Source organism: Engystomops pustulosus, chromosome 11 (assembly GCF_040894005.1).
Source record: "Engystomops pustulosus chromosome 11, aEngPut4.maternal, whole genome shotgun sequence".
NCBI classification, from domain to species: domain Eukaryota; kingdom Metazoa; phylum Chordata; class Amphibia; order Anura; family Leptodactylidae; genus Engystomops; species Engystomops pustulosus.
The window spans coordinates 85320274-85343273 of NC_092421.1; the positions used below are offsets into that span (position 1 = coordinate 85320274).

Consider the following 23000-nt stretch of genomic DNA (forward strand, 5'->3'; position numbering starts at 1 on the left):
TTTTAGTAATATGTAAAGTAACTGCAGGGGCTCCAGGGGCGGGGAGAAGCCTTAGTTCCCGGTTCCCCGCCAGGACAAGCCCCAGTAGCCTCTGCAGGTCATTTACATATTACTAAAATAAAGTTTGTAATAAGTTGGGTTCCAGGATTATTACATTACAGATTAGGGCAGAGGCAGGAGGGGGAATCCACCATGAGATCTGCTTCTGATTCCACGTATAGTAATGGTGTGTAGGAGACCTCGTGGCCTCTGCCTAGTACCTGTCCACATGTTCTTCTTTTCTTATAGGCTCCTTTCAATGACCAATCCTATAGTCAAAGGTCTTTATTACATATTACTGCATGTATTTCTGAAACAATCATCTAGAGGAACATCTGGCCAAGCCCTGGACTGTAGAGGAACATCTGACCAAGCCCTGGACTGTAGAGGAACATCTGACCAAGCCCTGAACTGTAGAGGAACATCTGACCAAGTCCTGGACTCTAGAAGAACATCTGACCAAGCCCTGGACCGTAGAGGAACATCTGACCAAGCCCTGGATTGTACAGGAACATCTGACCAAGCCCTGGACTGTAGAGGAACATCTGACCAAGCCCTGGATTGTACAGGAACATCTGACCAAGCCCTGGACTGTAGAGGAACATCTGACCAAGCCCTGGACTGTAGAGGAACATCTGACCAAGCCCTGGACTGTAGAGGAACATCTGACCAAGTCCTGGACTCTAGAGGAACATCTGACCAAGCCCTGGACTGTAGAGGAACATCTGACCAAGACCTGGACTGTGGAGGAACATCTGATCAAACCCTGGACTGTAGAGGAACATCTGACCAAGCCCTGGACAGTAGAGGAACATCTGACCAAGCCCTGAACTGTAGAGGAACATCTGACCAAGCCCTGAACTGTAGGGGAACATCTGACCAAGCCCTGGACTCTAGAAGAACATCTGACCAAGCCCTGGACCGTAGAGGAACATCTGACCAAGCCCTGGATTGTACAGGAACATCTGACCAAGCCCTGGACTGTAGAGGAACATCTGACCAAGCCCTGGACTGTAGAGGAACATCTGACCAAGCCCTGGACTGTAGAGGAACATCTGACCAAGCCCTGGACTGTAGAGGAACATCTGACCAAGCCCTGAACTGTAGAGGAACATCTGACCAAGCCCTGGACTGTAGAGGAACATCTGACCAAGCCCTGGACTGTAGAGGAACATCTGACCAAGCCCTGGACTGTAGAGGAACATCTGACCAAGTCCTGGACTCTAGAGGAACATCTGACCAAGCCCTGGACTGTAGAGGAACATCTGACCAAGCCCTGGACCGTAGAGGAACATCTGACCAAGCCCTGGACTGTAGAGGAACATCTGACCGAGTCCTGGACTGTAGAGGAACATCTGACCAAGTCCTGGACTGTAGAGGAACATCTGACCAAGCCCTGAACTGTAGGGAAACATCTGACCAAGTCCTGGACTCTAGAAGAACATCTGACCAAGCCCTGGACCGTAGAGGAACATCTGACCAAGCCCTGGATTGTACAGGAACATCTGACCAAGCCCTGGACTGTAGAGGAACATCTGACCAAGCCCTGGACTGTAGAGGAACATCTGACCAAGCCCTGGACTGTAGAGGAACATCTGACCAAGCCCTGAACTGTAGAGGAACATCTGACCAAGCCCTGGACTGTAGAGGAACATCTGACCGAGTCCTGGACTGTAGAGGTACATCTGACCAAGCCCTGGACTGTAGAGGAACATCTGACCGAGTTCTGGACTGTAGAGGAACATCTGACCAAGTCCTGGACTGTAGAGGAACATCTGACCAAGCCCTGAACTGTAGGGGAACATCTGACCAAGCCCTGGACTGTAGAGGCACATCTGACCAAGCCCTGGACTGTAGAGGAACATCTGACCGAGTCCTGGAATGTAGAGGAACATCTGACCATGTCCTGGACTCTAGAGGAACATCTGACCAAGCCCTGGACTGTACAGGCACATCTGACCAAGCCCTGAACTGTAGGGGAACATCTGACCAAGCCCTGGACTGTAGAGGTACATCTGACCAAGCCCTGGACTGTAGAGGAACATCTGACCGAGTCCTGGACTGTAGAGGAACATCTGACCATGTCCTGGACTGTAGAGGAACATCGGACCAAGCCCTGGACTGTAGAGGGACATTTGGCCAAGCCCTGGACTGTAGAGGAACATCTGACCAAACCCTGGACTGTAGAGGAACATCTGACCAAGTCCTGGACTCTACAGGAACATCTAACCAAGCCCTGGACTGTGCAGGAACATCTGACTGAGTCCTGGACTGTAGAGGAACATCTGACCAAGCCCTGGACTTTAGGGGAACATCTGACTAAGCCCTGGACTGTAGAGGAACATCTGACCAAGCCCTGGACTTTAGGGGAACATCTGACTAAGCCCTGGACTGTAGAGGAACATCTGACCAAGCCCTGGACTTTAGGGGAACATCTGACTAAGCCCTGGACTGTAGAGGAACATCTGACCAAGCCCTAGACTGTAGAGGAACATCTGACCAAGCCCTGGACTGTAGAAGAACATCTGACCAAGCCCTGGACTGTAGAGGAACATCTGATCAAACCCTGGACTGTAGAGGAACATCTGACCAAGCCCTGGACAGTAGAGGAACATCTGACCAAGCCCTGAACTGTAGAGAAACATCTGACCAAGCACTGGACTCTAGAGGAACATCTGACCAAGCCCTGGACTCTAGAGGAACAGCTGACCAAGCCCTGGACTGTAGAGGAACATCTGACCAAACCCTGGACTGTAGAGGAACATCTGACCAAACCCTGGACTGTAGAGGAACATCTGACCGAGTCCTGGACTGTAGAGGAATATCTGACCAAGCCCTGGACTGTAGGGGAACATCTGACTAAGCCCTGGACTGTAGAGGAACATCTGACCAAGCCCTGGACTGTAGAGGAACATCTGACCGAGTCATGGACTGTAGAGGAACATCTGACCAAGTCCTGGACTGTAGAGGAACATCTAACCAAGCCCTGGACTGTAGAGGAACATCTGACCGAGTCCTGGACTGTAGAGGAACATCTGACCAAGCCCTGGACTGTAGGGGAACATCTGACTAAGCCCTGGACTGTAGAGGAACATCTGACCAAGCCCTGGACTGTAGAGGAAAATCTGACCGAGTCATGGACTGTAGAGGAACATCTGACCAAGTCCTGGACTGTAGAGGAACATCTGACCAAGCCCTGGACTGTAGGGGAACATCTGACTAAGCCCTGTACTGTAGAGGAACATCTGACCAAGCCCTGGACTGTAGAGGAACATCTGACCAAGCCCTGGACTGTAGAGGAACATCTGACTAAGCCCTGGACTGTAGAGGAACATCTGACCAAGCCCTGGACTGTAGAGGAACATCTGACCAAGCCCTGGACTGTAGAGGAACATCTGACCAAGCCCTGGACTGTAGAGGAACATCTGACCAAGCCCTGGACTGTAGAGGAACATCTGACCGAGTCCTGGACTGTAGAGGAACATCTGACCAAGTCCTGGACTGTAGAAGAACATCTGACCAAGCCCTGGACCGTAGAGGAACATCTGACCAAGTCCTGGACTGTAGAGGAACATCTGACCAAGCCCTGGACTGTAGGGGAACATCTGACTAAGCCCTGGACTGTAGAGGAACATCTGACCAAGCCCTGGACTGTAGAGGAACATCTGACTAAGCCCTGGACTGTAGAGGAACATCTGACCAAGCCCTGGACTGTAGGGGAACATCTGACTAAGCCCTGGACTGTAGGGGAACATCTGACTAAGCCCTGGACTGTAGAGGAACATCTGACCAAGCCCTGAACTGTAGGGGAACATCTGACCAAGCCCTGGACTGTAGAGGAACATCTGACCAATCCCTGAACTGTAGGGGAACATCTGACTAAGCCCTGGACTGTGCAGGAACATCTGACCAAGCCCTGGACTGTAGGGGAACATCTGACTAAGCCCTGGACTGTGCAGGAACATCTGACCAAGCCCTGGACTGTAGAGGAACATCTAACCAAGCCCTGGACTGTAGAGGAACATCTGACCGAGTCCTGGACTGTAGAGGAACATCTGACCAAGCCCTGGACTGTAGAGGAACATTTGACCAAGCCCTGGACTGTAGAGGAACATCTGACCAAGCCCTGGACTGTAGGGGAACATCTGAAATCTCCATGTACAATGTAGCTGGACTTTACCTGTGGGCTCGGAGTCCTTGGCGTGGTCCTGCTTCGCGTAGGTCTTGAGGAACTCAGCAAAGGCTCCATTATTTGCCAGTAATGTTGTGTATGAGCCTCTTTCGGTCACGCTGCCGCCCACTAACACCACAATCTCATGGGCGTGCTTCAGAAAGCTCACCCCATGAGTGACCAGGACCCGGGTCTGTGAGGAGGACACAGGTGACAGCTATAGAAAGTTGTGTCCATCAGAGCAATTCTCTAACACTTTGTGGTTATTTTGTACCTTATTCTTCAGTAACCCCTTGGGTCCCACCACCTTCTCGAATATGTGTTTCCCCACGTGAGCGTCCACAGCAGAGAGCGGGTCATCGAGGATGTAGATGTCCGTGTCCTGATATACGGCCCGAGCCAAACTCACCCGCTGCTTCTGGCCTCCGCTCAGGTTTATTCCCTATAGGACATGTCATGGGGGAGGAGAGAAGAAGCGGAAGATGTTATAAACAATTCAAGCCTTCAAGGGGACCCATGGCCACCCGGACCACCCACCACATTTTATACTGAGATGGTTCTACACCCATGAAATCCCTGGACATCTATCCCTGCTTCCAATACACAGGAGCTTTTCAGGACCTTTGAAGGTCCTCCAAAGGTCCTGAAACTGTAGATCGAAATCAGCAGAAGGGACACATCCTTTATTCCCAAAGAAGCTGCTTCTAGTCCCAGATGTAGGAAGTGATCCCAGACTTGTAGGGGGTGTAATATTCATACAGCGCAGGGTCCGTGGGGGTCTAATCCCCCCCCTCTGTACAGTATAGTAATAGCGCTAAATACAAAGTAATTGTTCTATACTGTGCCTGAAGTGAAGCACCATGTTTCATCTGTACAGTGCAGGAATAGCACAATATAGGATCACCTTTTCTCCGATCTCAGACATGTCCCCTCCGGGCAGGATCTGCAGGTCGGGGAGCAGGGCGCAGGCTTCTAGGACCTGCTGATACCTCGCCTCGTCTAGTGGGGCCCCGAATAATATGTTATCCCTCAGCGAGGCATTCTGGATCCAGGCCTGCTGAGGGACATAGGCCACAGAGCCCTGGAATACAAGACAATATTACCATGAGGATGTCCCATCACCCCGCACCTCTACATACATACACCCCAACATACATACACCCCTACATACATACATACACCCCTACATACATACACCTCTACATACATACATACATACACCCCTACATACATACACCTCTACATACATACATACACACACCTCTACATACATACATACACCTCTACATACATACACCTCTACATACATACACCTCTACATACATACATACACATCTACATACATACATACACCTCCTCATACATACACCTCTATATACATACATACACCTGTACATACATACACCTCCTCATATATACATACACCTCTACATACATACACCTCCTCATACATACATACACCTCTACATACATACACCTCTACATACATACACCTCCTCATACATACATACACCACCTCATACATACACCTCCTCTACATACATACATACAGCTCTACATACATACACCTCCTCATACATACATCTCTACATACATACACCTCTACATACATACACCTCTACATACATACACCTCCTCTACATACATACATACACCTCCTCATACATACATACACCTCTACATACATACATACATACACCCCTACATACATACACCTCTACATACATACATACACACACCTCTACATACATACATACACCTCTACATACATACACCTCTACATACATACACCTCTACATACATACATACACATCTACATACATACACCTCCTCATACATACACCTCTATATACATACATACACCTGTACATACATACACCTCCTCATATATACATACACCTCTACATACATACACCTCCTCATACATACATACACCTCTACATACATACACCTCTACATACATACACCTCCTCATACATACATACACCACCTCATACATACACCTCCTCTACATACATACATACAGCTCTACATACATACACCTCCTCATACATACATCTCTACATACATACACCTCTACATACATACACCTCTACATACATACACCTCCTCTACATACATACATACACCTCCTCATACATACATCTCTACATACATACACCTCTACATACATACACCTCTACATACATACACCTCCTCTACATACATACATACACCTCCTCATACATACATCTCTACATACATACACCTCTACATACATACACCTCCTCATACATACACCTCCTCTACATACATACACCTCTACATACATACACCTCCTCATACATACATACACCTCCTCATACATACATTCATACACCTCCTCATACATACATACATACACCTCCTCATACATACATACATACACCTCCTCATACAATGTAACAGAATATAATACCGCGCTTGTTATACCTTTATATTAATGTTTCCCTTCACATGATCCATTTCTCCAAGCATCGCAGAGACAAGAGAAGACTTCCCCGACCCAACCACGCCGACCACGGCCACCAGGTGCCCTTCCTGCATGTCCAGGTTCACACTACAAGAAGAAGAAGACATATAGAGATCAGAGATGCAATCAGCAATCATCTCCTCATCCTGAGCCTGAAATACAACAAACCAATGGCGGGACATCTATGTCTGCAGTGCCGGAGCACCTGGAGGATGGCCACAGCTCAGAGCCGATTTGCAAATTTGACCACATTTCCGGAACATGTTGTATGTAAGGGATTTGTTTGCACCAGTGTAACTTGGGGGAGGGGGGTATAGCAGTCGCTGGGTGATTACATACATTTGTTAGATTTGGATACAATGTAGCGTCCATTACTTTATACATCACAGTAACAATGTCTTACTTCTTCACCGCTGGAGAGGTTCCCGGCTCCCAGGTAAAGGTGGCATCAGAAAACTGGATGGCGGCGTCTGAGGAGGACAATGTACAGGTCATTCATATTGTTACACAATGTATATCCCTAAACACAGGAAATCTCCCATCAACATCCATCCTGATAAACCAGGGACATTGCTCCTAGATCCAGGCACCGGGACTGTGGTATCTTCTTATATGTGTTATTCATGGCCTCCTTCCTTCTAAACATCAACTTTTAAAATTATACTAATGAGTCTGATGGGCTACCCTAGCCCCTATGTGCTCTGCTTTTACAGGCTGTTACACTGTCTCATCCTCCCCCCTGCTCCCTCAGCATTGAGAATACACCAGGAAGTGAGACAGTGTAACAGTCTGCAAAGCCAGACCACAGTGGGGCTAGGGTAGCCCCTCAGGCTCATTAGCAGAATTGTAAAAGTAGATTTTAGAAGGCAGGAGGCCATGGATAACAAATATAAGAAGATACCACAGTCCCGGTGCCTGGATCTATGAGGAATGGCCCTGCAGGGGTGTAACTACAGTGGTAACAGCCATAGCAGCCGCTATGGGGCCCGCAGTGTCAGGGGGCCCCGTCATCCGACCTGACACAAATAAAATTAGAGGATGTGCACTATCTATATTGTACTGCACATGTCCAGCATAATATGTATACAACTTATACTGTGATGTATACAGTATATGCAGTATCTTTGATGTATATAGTGTGTCTGTATACACTGTAAGTGAGTATGTTGCATATGGCACTGTATGTATGTGTGTGTATATGCTGTGTGTGCACATGAGTGTATTTATATGTGATTGTAGCTCGCATGTGTGAGTATACTAATATGTATATTTTTTAAGTGGGAAAGGGGGCCCCATGCAGTAGCCTGCTAGGGGGCCCCATCTCTCCTAGTTACACCACTGCGTCCCTGGTTTCCACTCTAAAATGGAATAGGTGAAAGCTGCAATAGTCACCCTTTGAACTATTTTACACCCTAACTACCCCAAATTAGTTGAATGCTGCATAGGGGGATGGGGACACATGAGATGGAGCTTGAGGTTTGGGGCTCTTACTAGTTTTCCCATAAGGCCATAGTACTAGTAGATAGTATATACTATAAGAAGAGGCAGTGAGATGGTTAAACATTGCTATTTGCTTCTTACCAACTTCAGGGTCGTTGGTTATGGCAGAGTTATCCAAATCGTCCCCACCCAGGTATTTCTCCAAGCGGGCACTGGATACATTTGTCTGGATATTGGGAGGAGAAAGGGTAAATATACAAGGTTTGGTTCTATAGAGTTATATCTACGGTTACACATGGATGAGCTCAATGGTCAATGGCCAGAAGATTCCCAAAGGCAAGGTCAAGAGGCTTCAAAAATTATGCAAATGAGCCCGAGGGGCTTCTGGGCTTCATAGGTGTTAATGGAGCCTGGAGCCCCTGAGGCTCATTGGCTGTATTACTTATAGGGACACAAGTAGAGACACTATTATGGGCACATATTGGGGCTCATTTGCTAAGGGCTCCACGGGCCGCACTTTCCCAAACTTTTCCGTTTTGCGCCAAATTTCGCCAGGATTTTGGCGCACGCGATCGGATTTCGCCAGCTTTCACGCGATAGAAAACGGGGGGCGTGGCCATCAGAAAACCCGACGGATTCGGAAAAAGCACAGAATTTAAAAAACGAAAAGTGGCGCAAGATCAGCACTCACATGAATCGGGAAGAAGGTGTACTCCGGCGGACCTCGGCGCAGCAGCGACACCTACTGGATATCAGGCGCACGGCCTTAGTGAATCCCGGCAGAACCCGAATCCTGGTCAGACAACGCGCCGCGGGATCGTGACTGGACAGGGTAAGTAAATGAGCCCCATAGATACATATAGGAGCTACTTACCTGCACCATGTTGGAGATGAGCATCGGCAGCATAGCCAGGGGGAAGCGCAGGATGTTGAACAGGGAGATGGAGGTGAAGGCTTTCTCCGCAGTCAGGACGTTGTCTTTATCCAGGACGACATAAACGGCAAAACTCGCCACCGACACCTGCAGAATGTAAAGAAATATTACAAAATGATAAGAAATGACACCTAAATATTAGCCTCAGTTTTGACTTTTCACCCAGAATATCTATAGATAGAAAAGACAAATGATGACTATAAAATGACCTGAGAGGATGAGGGGAGGGAATGGTCCTTACCAGGAATGGCGCACAGGTGAATATGAAGAGGGACACGGAGAATAGATAAGCGAAGCGCAACATGTCCTTCAGCTCCTTCTCACGGATTTCTTGCACCTGTTTCTCGAATGACGGCTCCCAGGCGAATAACTTCAAGATCTACAATATAATATAGACTGTAACCTCTTGTGTCACCCCTTCATCCTCATAGACTGTAAGCTCTTGTGTCACCCCTTCATCCTCATAGACTGTAACCTCTTGTGTCACCCCTTCATCCTCATAGACTGTAAGCTCTTGTGTCCCTCCTCATCCTCAGACTGTAAGCTCTTGTGTCACCCCCTCATCCTCATAGACTGTAAGCTCTTGTGTCACCCCTCATCCCCATAGACTGTAAGCTCTTGTGTCTCCCCCTCATCCTCATAGACTGTAAGCTCTTGTGTCCCTCCTCATCATCATAGACTGTAAGCTCTTGTGTCCCTCCTCATCATCATAGACTGTAAGCTCTTGTGTCACCCCTCATCCTCATAGACTGTAAGCTCTTGTGTCACCTCTCATCCTCATAGACTGTAAGCTCTTGTGTCACCCCCTCATCCTCATAGACTGTAATCTCTTGTGTCACCCCCTCATCCTCATAGACTGTAAGCTCTTGTGTCACCTCCTCATCCTCATAGACTGTAAGCTCTTGTGTCACCCCCTCATCCTCATAGACTGTAAGCTCTTGTGTCACCCCCTCATCCTCATAGACTGTAAGCTCTTGTGTCACTCCCTCATCCTCATAGACTGTAAGCTCTTGTGTCCTCCCCTCATCCTCATAGACTGTAAGCTCTTGTGTCACCCCCATATCCTCATAGACTGTAATCTCTTGTGTCACCCCCATATCCTCATAGACTGTAAGCTCTTGTGTCACCCCCTCATCCTCATAGACTGTAAGCTCTTGTGTCACCCCCTCATCCTCATAGACTGTAAGCTCTTGTGTCCCCCCTCATCCTCATAGACTGTAATCTCTTGTGTCACCCCCTCATCCTCATAGACTGTAAGCTCTTGTGTCCCTCCTCATCCTCAGACTGTAAGCTCTTGTGTCACCCCCTCATCCTCATAGACTGTAAGCTCTTGTGTCCCTCCTCATCATCATAGACTGTAAGCTCTTGTGTCCCTCCTCATCATCATAGACTGTAAGCTCTTGTGTCACCCCTCATCCTCATAGACTGTAAGCTCTTGTGTCACCTCTCATCCTCATAGACTGTAAGCTCTTGTGTCACCCCCTCATCCTCATAGACTGTAATCTCTTGTGTCACCCCCTCATCCTCATAGACTGTAAGCTCTTGTGTCACCTCCTCATCCTCATAGACTGTAAGCTCTTGTGGCACCCCCTCATCCTCATAGACTGTAAGCTCTTGTGTCACCCCCTCATCCTCATAGACTGTAAGCTCTTGTGTCACTCCCTCATCCTCATAGACTGTAAGCTCTTGTGTCCTCCCCTCATCCTCATAGACTGTAATCTCTTGTGTCACCCCCATATCCTCATAGACTGTAATCTCTTGTGTCACCCCCATATCCTCATAGACTGTAAGCTCTTGTGTCACCCCCTCATCCTCATAGACTGTAAGCTCTTGTGTCACCCCCTCATCCTCATAGACTGTAAGCTCTTGTGTCCCCCCTCATCCTCATAGACTGTAATCTCTTGTGTCACCCCTCATCCTCATAGACTGTAAGCTCTTGTGTCACCCCTCATCCTCATAGACTGTAAGCTCTTGTGTCACCCCCTCATGCTCATAGACTGTAAGCTCTTGTGTCATCTCCTCATCCTCATAGACTGTAAGCTCTTGTGCCCCCCCCCCCTCATCCTCATAGACTGTAAGCTCTTGTGTCATCTCCTCATCCTCATAGACTGTAAGCTCTTGTGCCCCCCCCCCTCATCCTCATAGACTGTAAGCTCTTGTGTCTCATCCTCATAGACTGTAAACTCTTGTGTCTCCCCTCATCCTCATAGACTGTAATCTCTTGTGTCACCCCTCATCTTCATAGACTGTAAACTCTTGTGTCACCCCCTCATCCTCATAGACTGTAATCTCTTGTGTCTCTCCCTCATCCTCATAGACTGTAAGCTCTTGTGTCACCCCCTCATCCTCATAGACTGTAAGCTCTTGTGCCCCCCCTCATCCTCATAGACTGTAAGCTCTTGTGTCATCCCCTCATCCTCATAGACTGTAAGATCTTGTGTCCCCCCCTCATCCTCATAAACTGTAAGCTCTTGTGTCACCCCCCTCATCCTCATAGACTGTAAGCTCTTGTGTCACCCCTCATCCTCATAGACTGTAAGCTCTTGTGTCACCCCTCATCCTCATAGACTGTAATCTCTTGTGTCTCATCCTCATAGACTGTAAACTCTTGTGTCCCCTCATCCTCATAGACTGTAAGCTCTTGTGTCCCCCCTCATCCTCATAGACTGTAATCTCTTGTGTCACCCCCTCATCCTCATAGACTGTAAACTCTTGTGTCACCCCCTCATCCTCATAGACTGTAATCTCTTGTGTCTCTCCCTCATCCTCATAGACTGTAAGCTCTTGTGTCACCCCTCATCCTCATAGACTGTAAGCTCCTGTGTCACCCCCTCATCCTCATAGACTGTAAGCTCTTGTGCCCCCCCTCATCCTCATAGACTGTAAGCTCTTGTGCCCCCCCTCATCCTCATAGACTGTAAGATCTTGTGTCCCCCCCTCATCCTCATAGACTGTAAGCTCTTGTGCCCCCCCTCATCCTCATAGACTGTAAGCTCTTGTGCCCCCCCTCATCCTCATAGACTGTAAGATCTTGTGTCCCCCCCTCATCCTCATAGACTGTAAGCTCTTGTGTCACCCCCCTCATCCTCATAGACTGTAAGATCTTGTGTCCTCCCCTCATCCTCATAGACTGTAAGCTCTTGTGTCACCCCCTCATCCTCATAGACTGTAAGCTCTTGTGTCACCCCCTCATCCTCATAGACTGTAATCTCTTGTGTCACCCCCTCATCCTCATAGACTGTAAACTCTTGTGTCACCCCCTCATCCTCATAGACTGTAATCTCTTGTGTCTCTCCCTCATCCTCATAGACTGTAAGCTCTTGTGTCACCCCTCATCCTCATAGACTGTAAGCTCCTGTGTCACCCCCTCATCCTCATAGACTGTAAGCTCTTGTGCCCCCCCTCATCCTCATAGACTGTAAGCTCTTGTGTCATCCCCTCATCCTCATAGACTGTAATCTCTTGTGTCACCCCCTCATCCTCATAGACTGTAATCTCTTGTGTCACCCCCCTCATCCTCATAGACTGTAAGCTCTTGTGTCACCCCCTCATCCTCATAGACTGTAATCTCTTGTGTCACCCCCTCATCCTCATAGACTGTAAGCTCTTGTGTCCTCCTCATAGACTGTAAGCTCTTGTGTCACCCCCTCATCCTCATAGACTGTAAGCTCTTGTGTCCTCCTCATAGACTGTAAGCTCTTGTGTTAGCCGCTCATCCTCATAGACTGTAATCTCTTGTGTCACCCCCTCATCCTCACAGACTGTAATCTCTTGTGTCACCTCCTCATCCTCATAGACTGTAAGCTCTTGTGTCACCCCCTCATCCTCATAGACTGTAAGCTCTTGTGTCACCTCCTCATAGACTGTAAGCTCTTGTGTCACCTCCTCATAGACTGTAAGCTCTTGTGTCACCTCCTCATAGACTGTAAGCTCTTGTGTCACTCCCTCATCCTCATAGACTGTAAACTCTTGTGTCACCCCCTCATCCTCATAGACTGTAATCTCTTGTGTCTTTCCCTCATCCTCATAGACTGTAAGCTCTTGTGTCACCCCCTCATCCTCATAGACTGTAAGCTCTTGTGCCCCCCCTCATCCTCATAGACTGTAAGCTCTTGTGTCATCCCCTCATCCTCATAGACTGTAAGATCTTGTGTCCCCCCCTCATCCTCATAAACTGTAAGCTCTTGTGTCACCCCCCTCATCCTCATAGACTGTAAGCTCTTGTGTCTCCCCCCCCCCTCATCCTCATAGACTGTAAGCTCTTGTGTCAGCCGCTCATCCTCATAGACTGTAAGCTCTTGTGTCTCCCCCCCCCTCATCCTCATAGACTGTAAGCTCTTGTGTCAGCCGCTCATCCTCATAGACTGTAAGCTCTTGTGTCTCCCCCCCCCTCATCCTCATAGACTGTAACCTCTTGTGTCAGCCGCTCATCCTCATAGACTGTAAGCTCTTGTGTCACCCCCTCATCCTCATAGACTGTTATATAGCAGGGGGAGGAGTTAGAGATATAACTCGGGTAAGTGATGATAATTCGCACCTTTATGCCGTTCAGGATCTCATTCATGATTTTCAGCCGTTTGTCTTTGTTCTTCATGTTTCTTATCTGTAAAAAATGAGAAAATTATTTCTGGACTTTTCATGGAGCAGAAAACCAGAATAAAATACTGATCCGGCGGACATCGGCGCAGCAGCGACACCTGGTGGACATCAGGTGCACAACCTTAGTGAATCGGCGGAAGACCCGATTCGATTCTTCCGGCGATTCACTAAAGTAGTGCGCCCGATGTCCACCAGGTGTCGCTGCTGCGCTGAAGTCCGTCGGAGTTCACCAAGCGCATGTTTTTTTAAAATACGGCGGTTTTTGGAGCCGTACCTGAAATGCCTTTGATTTAGTCGCCAGGACCGCGTTGATCGGTATCAAGAGGATCATCACTGCGAGTCCGGCCAAGACAGAAACCTTCAGCTCTTCCCAAAGGAACACAACCGAAACCGCGATCTGCAGCGGCGATGACCAAATGAGATGAATGAAATTCGACAGATCCATGAACTTCTGAGCATCCGCAGACATCAGGTTTACAGTTTCTCCCACGGTGGACTCCTTCCGGATGGCATTGGAAACAGTCAGCGCCTAAAGACACAACGAAAAGCGTAAATATGGCTTCCAACTATGACATAAGTCTCCATCTAACAATCTACACCGAGAGCCCTCATACGTTGGGGCAGATTTACTTACCCGGCCCATTTGCGATCCAGCAGCGTGTTCTCTGCGGAGGATTCGGGTCTTCCTGCGATTCACTAAGTGCACCATCCTATACTTAGTGAAGGTAAGTGCAAGTCCAGCGACACTTTTTTTTTTTTAAATGCGGCGCTTTTTCCGAATCCATCGGGTTATCGTTCGGCCACGCCCCCCGATTTCCGTCGCGTGCATGCCGGCACCGATGCGCCACAATCTGATCACGTGCGCCAAAAACCCGGGGCAATACAGGGAAAATCGTCGCAAATTGGAAATATTCGGGTAACACGTCGGGAAACCGCGAATCGGGCCCTTAGTAAATGACCCCCCATGTCTTTAGGAAGACCAATGGTTGTCCACTTGGATAATGTAACATCTATTCATTCAATATAGAAATACATTTAAGGGAAACCATGTCTGCAAATGTTGCAAGAAATCCATCAAAGTCTGACTTTTTGTGATTTTTTTGGGATGGCCACTCATACCCTGACAGTCCTGTCACCCATGTAGACCTTACTTTTTTGTACACGGCAGCAGTGAGTGTTGTTCGGACTCTCATTCCCAAGACGAAGCAGCCCTGGAAATATTGCTGCAGACACAGCGACTGGATCAGAGCTGTAACGAGCAGCAGGACGGCGTAAGAGAATCCCTTCCACTGATACTCGTCAGGGTTGGACGTGAAGGAGACCATCGCTCTGCAATTCAACAACAGGACACATTAGTTACAGCATTTCCTCTTGTACGAATCAACAGAAGTGTAACTTCAAAATCTAAAGCCACCCACCATGTGCCATCCATAACATCACCTGGAGCACCTAGCAGGACTCCACCACCGCGAGGGCCTAGCGCAGTGATGGCTAACCTATGGCACGGGTGCAGGAGGTGGCACTCAGAGCCCTTTCAGTGGGCACTCAGGCCGTCACCAGAGATGAGTCCAAGTATCTTCCTGCAGTCCCAGACAGTCCAGGACTTGCTGTGCACAGAGCTATATTAAAGTGACAGCTCTACCTGGGACTATTTTCTGCTTTATTGGTGTCCTCAGGTGCTGGTATCAATGAGAATTGTGACAGAGAAGGGAGTATAAATTATAAATTAAATTTCTGTGTTGGCACTCTGCGATAAATAAGGGGGTCTTTGTTGGAGTTTGGCCACTCCACCACCGTGAGGACCTAGAGGGACTCCACCGCCGTGAGGGCCTAGCGGGACTCCACCGCCGTGGGGGCCTAGCGGGACTCCACCGCCGCGAGGACCTAGAGGGACTCCACCGCCGCGAGGACCTAGAGGGACTCCACCGCCGCGAGGACCTAGAGGGACTCCACCGCCGCGAGGACCTAGAGGGACTCCACCGCCGCGAGGACCTAGAGGGACTCCACCGCCGCGAGGACCTAGAGGGACTCCACCGCCGCGAGGACCTAGAGGGACTCCACCGCCGTGAGGACCTAGAGGGACTCCACCGCCGTGAGGACCTAGAGACTCCACCACTGTGAGGGCCTAGAAGGACTCCACCCCTGTGAGGGCCTAGAAGGACTCCACCACTGTGAGGGCCTAGAAGGACTCCACCACTGTGAGGACCTAGAGGGCCTCCACCACCATGAGAACCTAGTGGAGCTCCACCATTGTGAGGACCTAGAGGGACTCCACCACCCGTCCTGACTTTCGATGCAATTACAACAAGATCAGAACCAGTTGCCTTATAGGAGTAAAGGAGCTGAGGCCAAGTGTCCCCTTTCCAAGAAGGTGGTGGAAGATAAACCATTACAGACATGTCCCCCTCTGATATGTAGAGGGCTCCTATATCTAACAAATACATTTCAATAAGAAAATCTACCACAATCAACAAACCCCAATATAAAGACTAAACAAGTAACTAAAAGCAGAAACAAATCTCACTTGAGGATCTGGGGGCTGACGAACACCAGGAGGTCGTGGATGAGCTTAAAGAAAGCGGATTGGAGGAGGATATTGGAGAAGGTCCTGATCAGGGTCTTGAACAGCCAAGACTTGGGGTAATCTTTAGATGTTCCTGATATCGCTTCTTTCTTCTTCTTTCTCTTATCTTCCTGGATAGAGACAGAGGAGAAGTCACATAATGAGCCGGTGATGGGGCATAGGGCACCGACAGAAGGTCCATGTGGGGTCGAGGGGTAGAACTCAATGGGCACCAAGTCACTAGAGAAGCAGCAGGTAGATCCAGTACATGGGACATGGAGGTACTTACCTCCACCAGTACGTCCTTGCTCTGGGCTTTGCTCAGTCCATTCATTTCCATGGCTCCGTCCTTCTGCTTCTGTCTCCTCTTGTCTCTGCGTTTCTCCAGCGCTTTCCTCGCTTTGGCCACTTCTTCCTTCATCGTTTTCTCAAATTTTTCGTAGATGATTTTGGTCTGATCCTCCTTGTTCAGTTCCCAGAGATCTTCCATGACCAGAGGCCTCTTATAGCCCTTAAAGACGATGCTGCAGGAGAGATAATGGAGGTGGGAAGGAAGACATTGAGGGGTGTGAATACTTTTGCAACCAAGGCTTTAATCCTCCAGTCCATTACTCCATGAGGTCTCCTGGAATGGGTCTCCTCATCACTTTTTCTCCTACTTTTTTGTTGTTCAATTCAAATCAACTCATCAGTCTTATGCAGCACAACAAACAGCAGCTCTCACATGTGGTCTGACCCCGTGGCCAAGTGTCATTGGGGGGGACACAGAGAGACCATAGAGAGGACACATAGGGGACACAGAGAGACCATAGAGAGGACACATAGGGGACACAGAGAGACCATAGAGAGGACACATAGGGGACACAGAGAGACCATAGAGAGGACACATAGGGGACACAGAGAGACCATAGAGAGGACACAGAGAGACCATAGAGAGGACACAGAGTGGACACAGAAGGGACACAGAAAGGACACAGAGGGGACACAGAGAGACCATAGAGAGGACACAGAGAGGGCACAGAGAGACCATAGAGAGGACACAGAGAGACCATAGAGAGGACACAGAGAGGACACAGAAAGGACACAGAGGGGACACAGAGAGACCATAAAGAGGACACATAGGGGACACAGAGAGACCATAGAGAGGACACATAGGGGACACAGAGAGACCATAGAGAGGACACAGAGAGACCATAGAGAGGACACAGAGTGGACACAGAAGGGACACAGAAAGGACACAGAGGGGACACAGAGAGACCATAGAGAGGACACAGAGAGGACACAGAGAGACCATAGAGAGGACACATAGGGGACACAGAGAGACCATAGAGAGGACACAGAGAGACCATAGAGAGGACACAGAGGGGACACAGAGAGACCATAGAGAGGACACAGAGAGGACACAGAGGGGACACAGAAAGGACACAGAGGGGACACAGAGATACCATAGAGAAGACACAGAGAGACCATAGAGAGGACACAGAGGGGACACAGAGAGACCATAGAGAGGACACAGAGAGTACACAGAGAGACCATAGAGAAGACACAGAGAGACCATAGAGAGGACACAGAGAGACCATAGAGAGGACACAGAGAGACCATAGAGAGACCATAGAGAGGACACATAGGGGACACAGAGAGACCATAGAGAGGACACAGAAAGACCATAGAGAGGACACAGAGAGGACACAGAGGGGACACAGAAAGGACACAGAGGGGACACAGAGGGGACACAGAGGGGACACAGAGAGGACACAGAGGGGACACAGAGAGACCATAGAGAAGACACAGAGAGACCATAGAGAGGACACAGAGGGGACACAGAGAGGACACAGAGGGGACATAGAGAGGACACAGAGGGGACACAGAGAGGACACAGAGATGGCGCAGAGAGGACACATAGAGGACACAGAGGGTACACAGAGGGGACACAGAGAGGACACAGAGGGGACACAGAGAGGACACAGAGATGGCGCATAGAGGACACAGAGGGTACACAGAGGGTACACAGAGGGTACACAGAGAGGACACAGAGAGGACACAGAGATGGCGCATAGAGGACACATAGAGGACACAGAGGGTACACAGAGGGTACACAGAGAGGACACAGAGAGGACACAAAGAGGACTCAGAGAGGACACAGAGATGGTGCAGAGAGGACACAGAGAGACCATAGAGAGGACACAGAGGGGACACAAAGAGGACTCAGAGAGGACACAGAGATGGCGCAGAGAGGACGCAGAGCGGATATAGAGAGGACTTACCTGTCATACCAGCTGAAGGTGATTCTGCTTAGAAAAGATGCTGTTAACTCAGGATTCTAAAAGTGATACAAATATACGATGAAGATTACTAAAATAGAAGATAGATATGAGGGATAGAGTAGGAATTTGACTGACAGATATATAGATAGAAATATAGATAGGAGATAGATACATTATAGGAGATCGATAACTTGATGGATAGATAATAGATATATAGACATGATGTATTAAAGGAGCAATACATTATCTGCCCACAAAAGTCCACATGCAGGGGGCCCCTTTAGGACATGGGGCCCTGGGCAAATACCCAGTTTGCCGCCCCATAGCGCCAGCCCTGACCCTCATCACATCTGTAAGTAAATCTCTATACTTACCTTGTCGGTGAGATCGCTGGTCTCTGAGATGGCAGAGATGATGAGAATAATAACCTGGAGACTGTACGAGATGAAAAACAAGCAGAAGCGCGGGAGGTCCGGGATGTCTCCCTGTGAATTAAAGGAAAGACCATGGGCCTTGATCTTATGACCATCTGAATTATTATACAGTATGATGAAGACTACGAACATCCAAAAGTGGAGAGAAAATGGTACAATATCCACATAAGATACCTGGGGTCACACATCCCATCCTAAAGGTGCACCAAAAGAAAGTGGTGCACTCTGCTGGGGCAGTGCAGGGGGCGCCAGATTCACGGAGAACGGGAACCAGGAATTTTAGATGATATAGTGGTTAATACTATCATTTATTTCTTTTAAGCATTTAAAGATTTATAGTGTAATTATTTAAGTAATGATTTATGGTGTTTTATAGCTTAATACAGGCAGTCCAGGGTTACATACAAGATAGGGTCTGGAGGTTTGTTCTTAAGTTGAATTTGTATGTAAGTCGAAACTGTATATTTTATAATTCTAGATCCAGACGAAAAAATTTTGGCCCCAGTGACAATTGGAGTTTAAACATTTTTTGCTGTAATGGGACCAAGGATTATCAATAAAGCTTCATTACAGACACATTACAGCTGATCAGTGCAGCCTGGGACTATAGTAAAGCATTCAGAAAGGTTCACCAGAGGTCAGAGGGGTCTGTCTGTAACTATGGGTTGTCTGTAAGTCGGGTGTCCTTAAGTAGGGGACTGCCTGTATATTACAGGCAGTCCTGGGTTACATACAGGATAGTTTCTGTAGGTTTGTTCTTAAGTTGAATTTGTATGTAAGTCGGAACTGTATATTTTATCATTGTAATCCCAGCCAAAATTTTTTTGGTCTCTGTTACAATCGGATCTGTAAAAATGTTGGATTGTCATAAGAACCGGGATTATCAATAAATCTTCATTACAGACACCTGTGATAACTGTTACAGCTGATTATTGTAGCCTGGGGCTAAAGTACAGTAATTACCAATATCCAGAGGTCCGTTTGTAACTAGGGGTCATCTGTAAGTTGGGTAAGTAGGTAATCGGCTTTATATTGTAATAATAATAATAATAATCTTTTTTTATATAGCGCCATCAAATTCTGTAGCGCTTTACAAAGAATTGTCTAAATTTTGTTGTCTTTTACATTATATTATACTGTATACTGTATATTAGTAGTATATGATGTTTTATGTTGCATAATAGCGTTTTATATCATACACTACTTTATAGTGTTTTATATTATATAGTGATTCGTTGAATGTTGTAGTTTGTATTTTATTTTATAGGGCAAGGTAGTTATATTTTATTTTATATAGTGGTTTACATTATATATTGTTGTGTTTTAGATTTTTTTTATTAGCGATTCATAGTATACTTATTATTTTACAGTGTAAAGTTGTTGTTTTTTTGAATAATATATATGGAGCGTTTTCTGGAACGTTTCACAGCTTCATTACAGACACCGTACAGCTGATCATTGCAGTCTGGGACAGTGGCGTAACTAGGAGAGGCAGGGCCCCATAGTGGACTTCTGAATGGGGCCCCATTTACCCCTTAAAAATATACATACACCATATATATGCACATAAATACAAAACCACATGCACCCATGCATCATATACACAGACATACAACATATGCAATACCCCAGTTGTGGGCCCCCCACTGTGGGCCCCATAGCAGCTGCTATGGCTGCTACCCCTGTAGTTACACCCCTGGTCTGGGACTAAAGTAACATCCAGAGACTTCACCAGAGGTCACAGAGGGGAGAGATGTCCTTCTTTGACTAGGGGTCGTCTGTAAGTCAGGTGTCCTTAAGTAGGGGATCACCTGTATTATGTAATGTTTCATAGAATACGGTGCTTTAAATTGTATAATGTTATTTTTGGCCTGGTGAACAGGAATGTGTTCGGGGGGATGTGATCCTGCACTTGTGGTCCGTCCAGGACTGGCACCCGTCCTATCTTCTGCAGTGCCGGTAGTCCATGGAGCGTTAATGTCACCGTGGGGTGAACCTGCCCAAATTGTATTGTGTTAACTTACATTTAGTGAAATCCGAATGAGAGATTGTAATGGAAAAATCCCACAAACAACTAGAAGTGTCCAGAAGATGAAGAGCGCTCCGGTGTCTTTCCGGGTGCAGTATCTCCGGCTATGATGGATTATTAACACCAGGATCTAAGAGGATGAGAAAACGATTGATTACAGGCCGTGTCCGGGTGGATGATTATACTTAGGGTTCAGAGATGACCCCAAAAATCCTATAATATAAATGTAGACAATATATATCCAGAAGGTCCATATAGTCCTTACCCACGTAACTGCATGGAGGGAAGGGTTTACGTAGAGGACGGCAGGAAGCGTTTTGTTAGCGCTGACGCTCGATTGTCCCTCCACGTGTTCTGCGATTGTGACGCCTATTCCAGCAATCGATGTGATTAAAAGTAATAAAGTCAGAATCTGAAAAAAGATAAAACGTTTACATGTTCATTCTATATTCACCTAATTGTGACCAATCTGCAATACCAGACACAACCTGTGGACTGGAGGGGCGCTGTGTTCTGGACTAATCTCACACTAATTTCACTTCAATCAACAGAACATGAAATATGATGAGGGAGGCACAAACTTTTGCATCATTGTGTAAATACATACATTATCTCGCATTGTTTATGACATCACCACTCAAGGTCTAATGAGTTTGGAGGAGATATAAATAGTCTAAACATGCAGTGAAATATGCGTAAATATTATCAGGTTTTATCAATAACATAGTATTTCCAGGAAATGTACCTGCTGTACAGATTAGCATAGTACAAGACAGGAGAGAGCTTGTAAACATCCGATTTTGGAAGTTCCCTCAACAAGAAAATTTATATGTCCCCGATTGCATGTGCTTCCATGTACAGTACTTGAAAAATTGTGTCTTTTTTCATAAGCACTGCCACACCTGTCCACAGGTTGTATCTGGTACTGCAGGTCATTGAGATGTACAATACCAGATACAGCCTGCAGACCTGTGGGGCACTGTTTCCACTAATAACCAACAATATTCTTCTCAAGCAGAGAGTTGTCTAAAGTTTTAGTTTTTTTTATTTTAATTTAATTTGGGTACAAAAAACCCTTTGGGATCAATACAGCAGGGTCTACTGACGACACTAGGGAATGTCGAGACCACTGACTGTCTGCAACGGGTCATGTGACCACCGATACTTCCTCCCCACTTGGAAGTGTTGGCGGAACAATGAACTCCATAAGGAAATGAGGCTGAAAATCACAAAAAAAAGTTCCTGTGATATTGAAGAGACACAGAGAGTAAGGAACTATGGGACCAAAACAGAACTAAGACTCCTAATAAGGGGCTTGGGCTGAAAATTGAATCCACTGAATTGGAGTATTTTTGTTCAAATCTTACATCATAGTAACAATTTCACAACCATTTAGCGCAGAGCCTCATCACAGCACCCATGGAACCACGAAGAGCCTCATCACAGCACCCATGGAACCACGAAGAGCCTCATCACAGCACCCATGGAACCACCAAGAGCCTCATCACAGCACCCATGGAACCACCAAGAGCCTCATCACAGCACCCATGGAACCACCAAGAGCCTCCTCACAGCACCCATGGAACCATCAAGAGCCTCATCACAGCACCCATGGAACCACCAAGAGCCTCATCACAGCACCCATGTAACCACCAAGAGCCTCATCACAGCACCCATGTAACCACCAAGAGCCTCATCACAGCACCCATGGAACCACCAAGAGCCTCATCACAGCACCCATGGAACCACCAAGAGCCTCATCACAGCACCCATGGAACCACCAAGAGCCTCATCACAGCACCCATGGAACCACCAAGAGCCTCATCACAGCACCCATGTAACCACCAAGAGCCTCATCACAGCACCCATGTAACCACCAAGAGCCTCATCACAGCACCCATGGAACCATCAAGAGCCTCATCACAGCACCCATGGAACCACCAAGAGCCTCATCACAGCACCCATGGAACCACCAAGAGCCTCATCACAGAACCCATGGAACCATCAAGAGCCTCATCACAGCACCCATGGAACGA

The 23000-nt window shown here is 47.5% G+C and overlaps 1 protein-coding gene across 1 annotated transcript in view; it reads right to left on the reverse strand.

The window, feature by feature from the left end:
• LOC140105354 (ATP-binding cassette sub-family C member 2-like) overlaps positions 1–23000 on the reverse strand; it is a 48493-nt gene that overhangs the window by 13127 nt on the left and 12366 nt on the right. The window contains exons 3-19 of the mRNA XM_072129257.1: positions 21230–21376; positions 20960–21094; positions 18876–18986; positions 18502–18557; positions 16527–16761; positions 16199–16368; positions 14826–15003; positions 13949–14203; positions 13613–13678; positions 9317–9454; positions 9016–9162; positions 8283–8367; positions 7105–7171; positions 6662–6788; positions 5115–5291; positions 4485–4652; positions 4220–4403 (exon numbers count right to left, since the gene is read on the reverse strand). Of these exons, the coding sequence (XP_071985358.1) occupies positions 4220–4403; positions 4485–4652; positions 5115–5291; positions 6662–6788; positions 7105–7171; positions 8283–8367; positions 9016–9162; positions 9317–9454; positions 13613–13678; positions 13949–14203; positions 14826–15003; positions 16199–16368; positions 16527–16761; positions 18502–18557; positions 18876–18986; positions 20960–21094; positions 21230–21376 (2446 nt within the window). The remainder of the gene's footprint in view (positions 1–4219; positions 4404–4484; positions 4653–5114; positions 5292–6661; positions 6789–7104; positions 7172–8282; positions 8368–9015; positions 9163–9316; positions 9455–13612; positions 13679–13948; positions 14204–14825; positions 15004–16198; positions 16369–16526; positions 16762–18501; positions 18558–18875; positions 18987–20959; positions 21095–21229; positions 21377–23000) is intronic.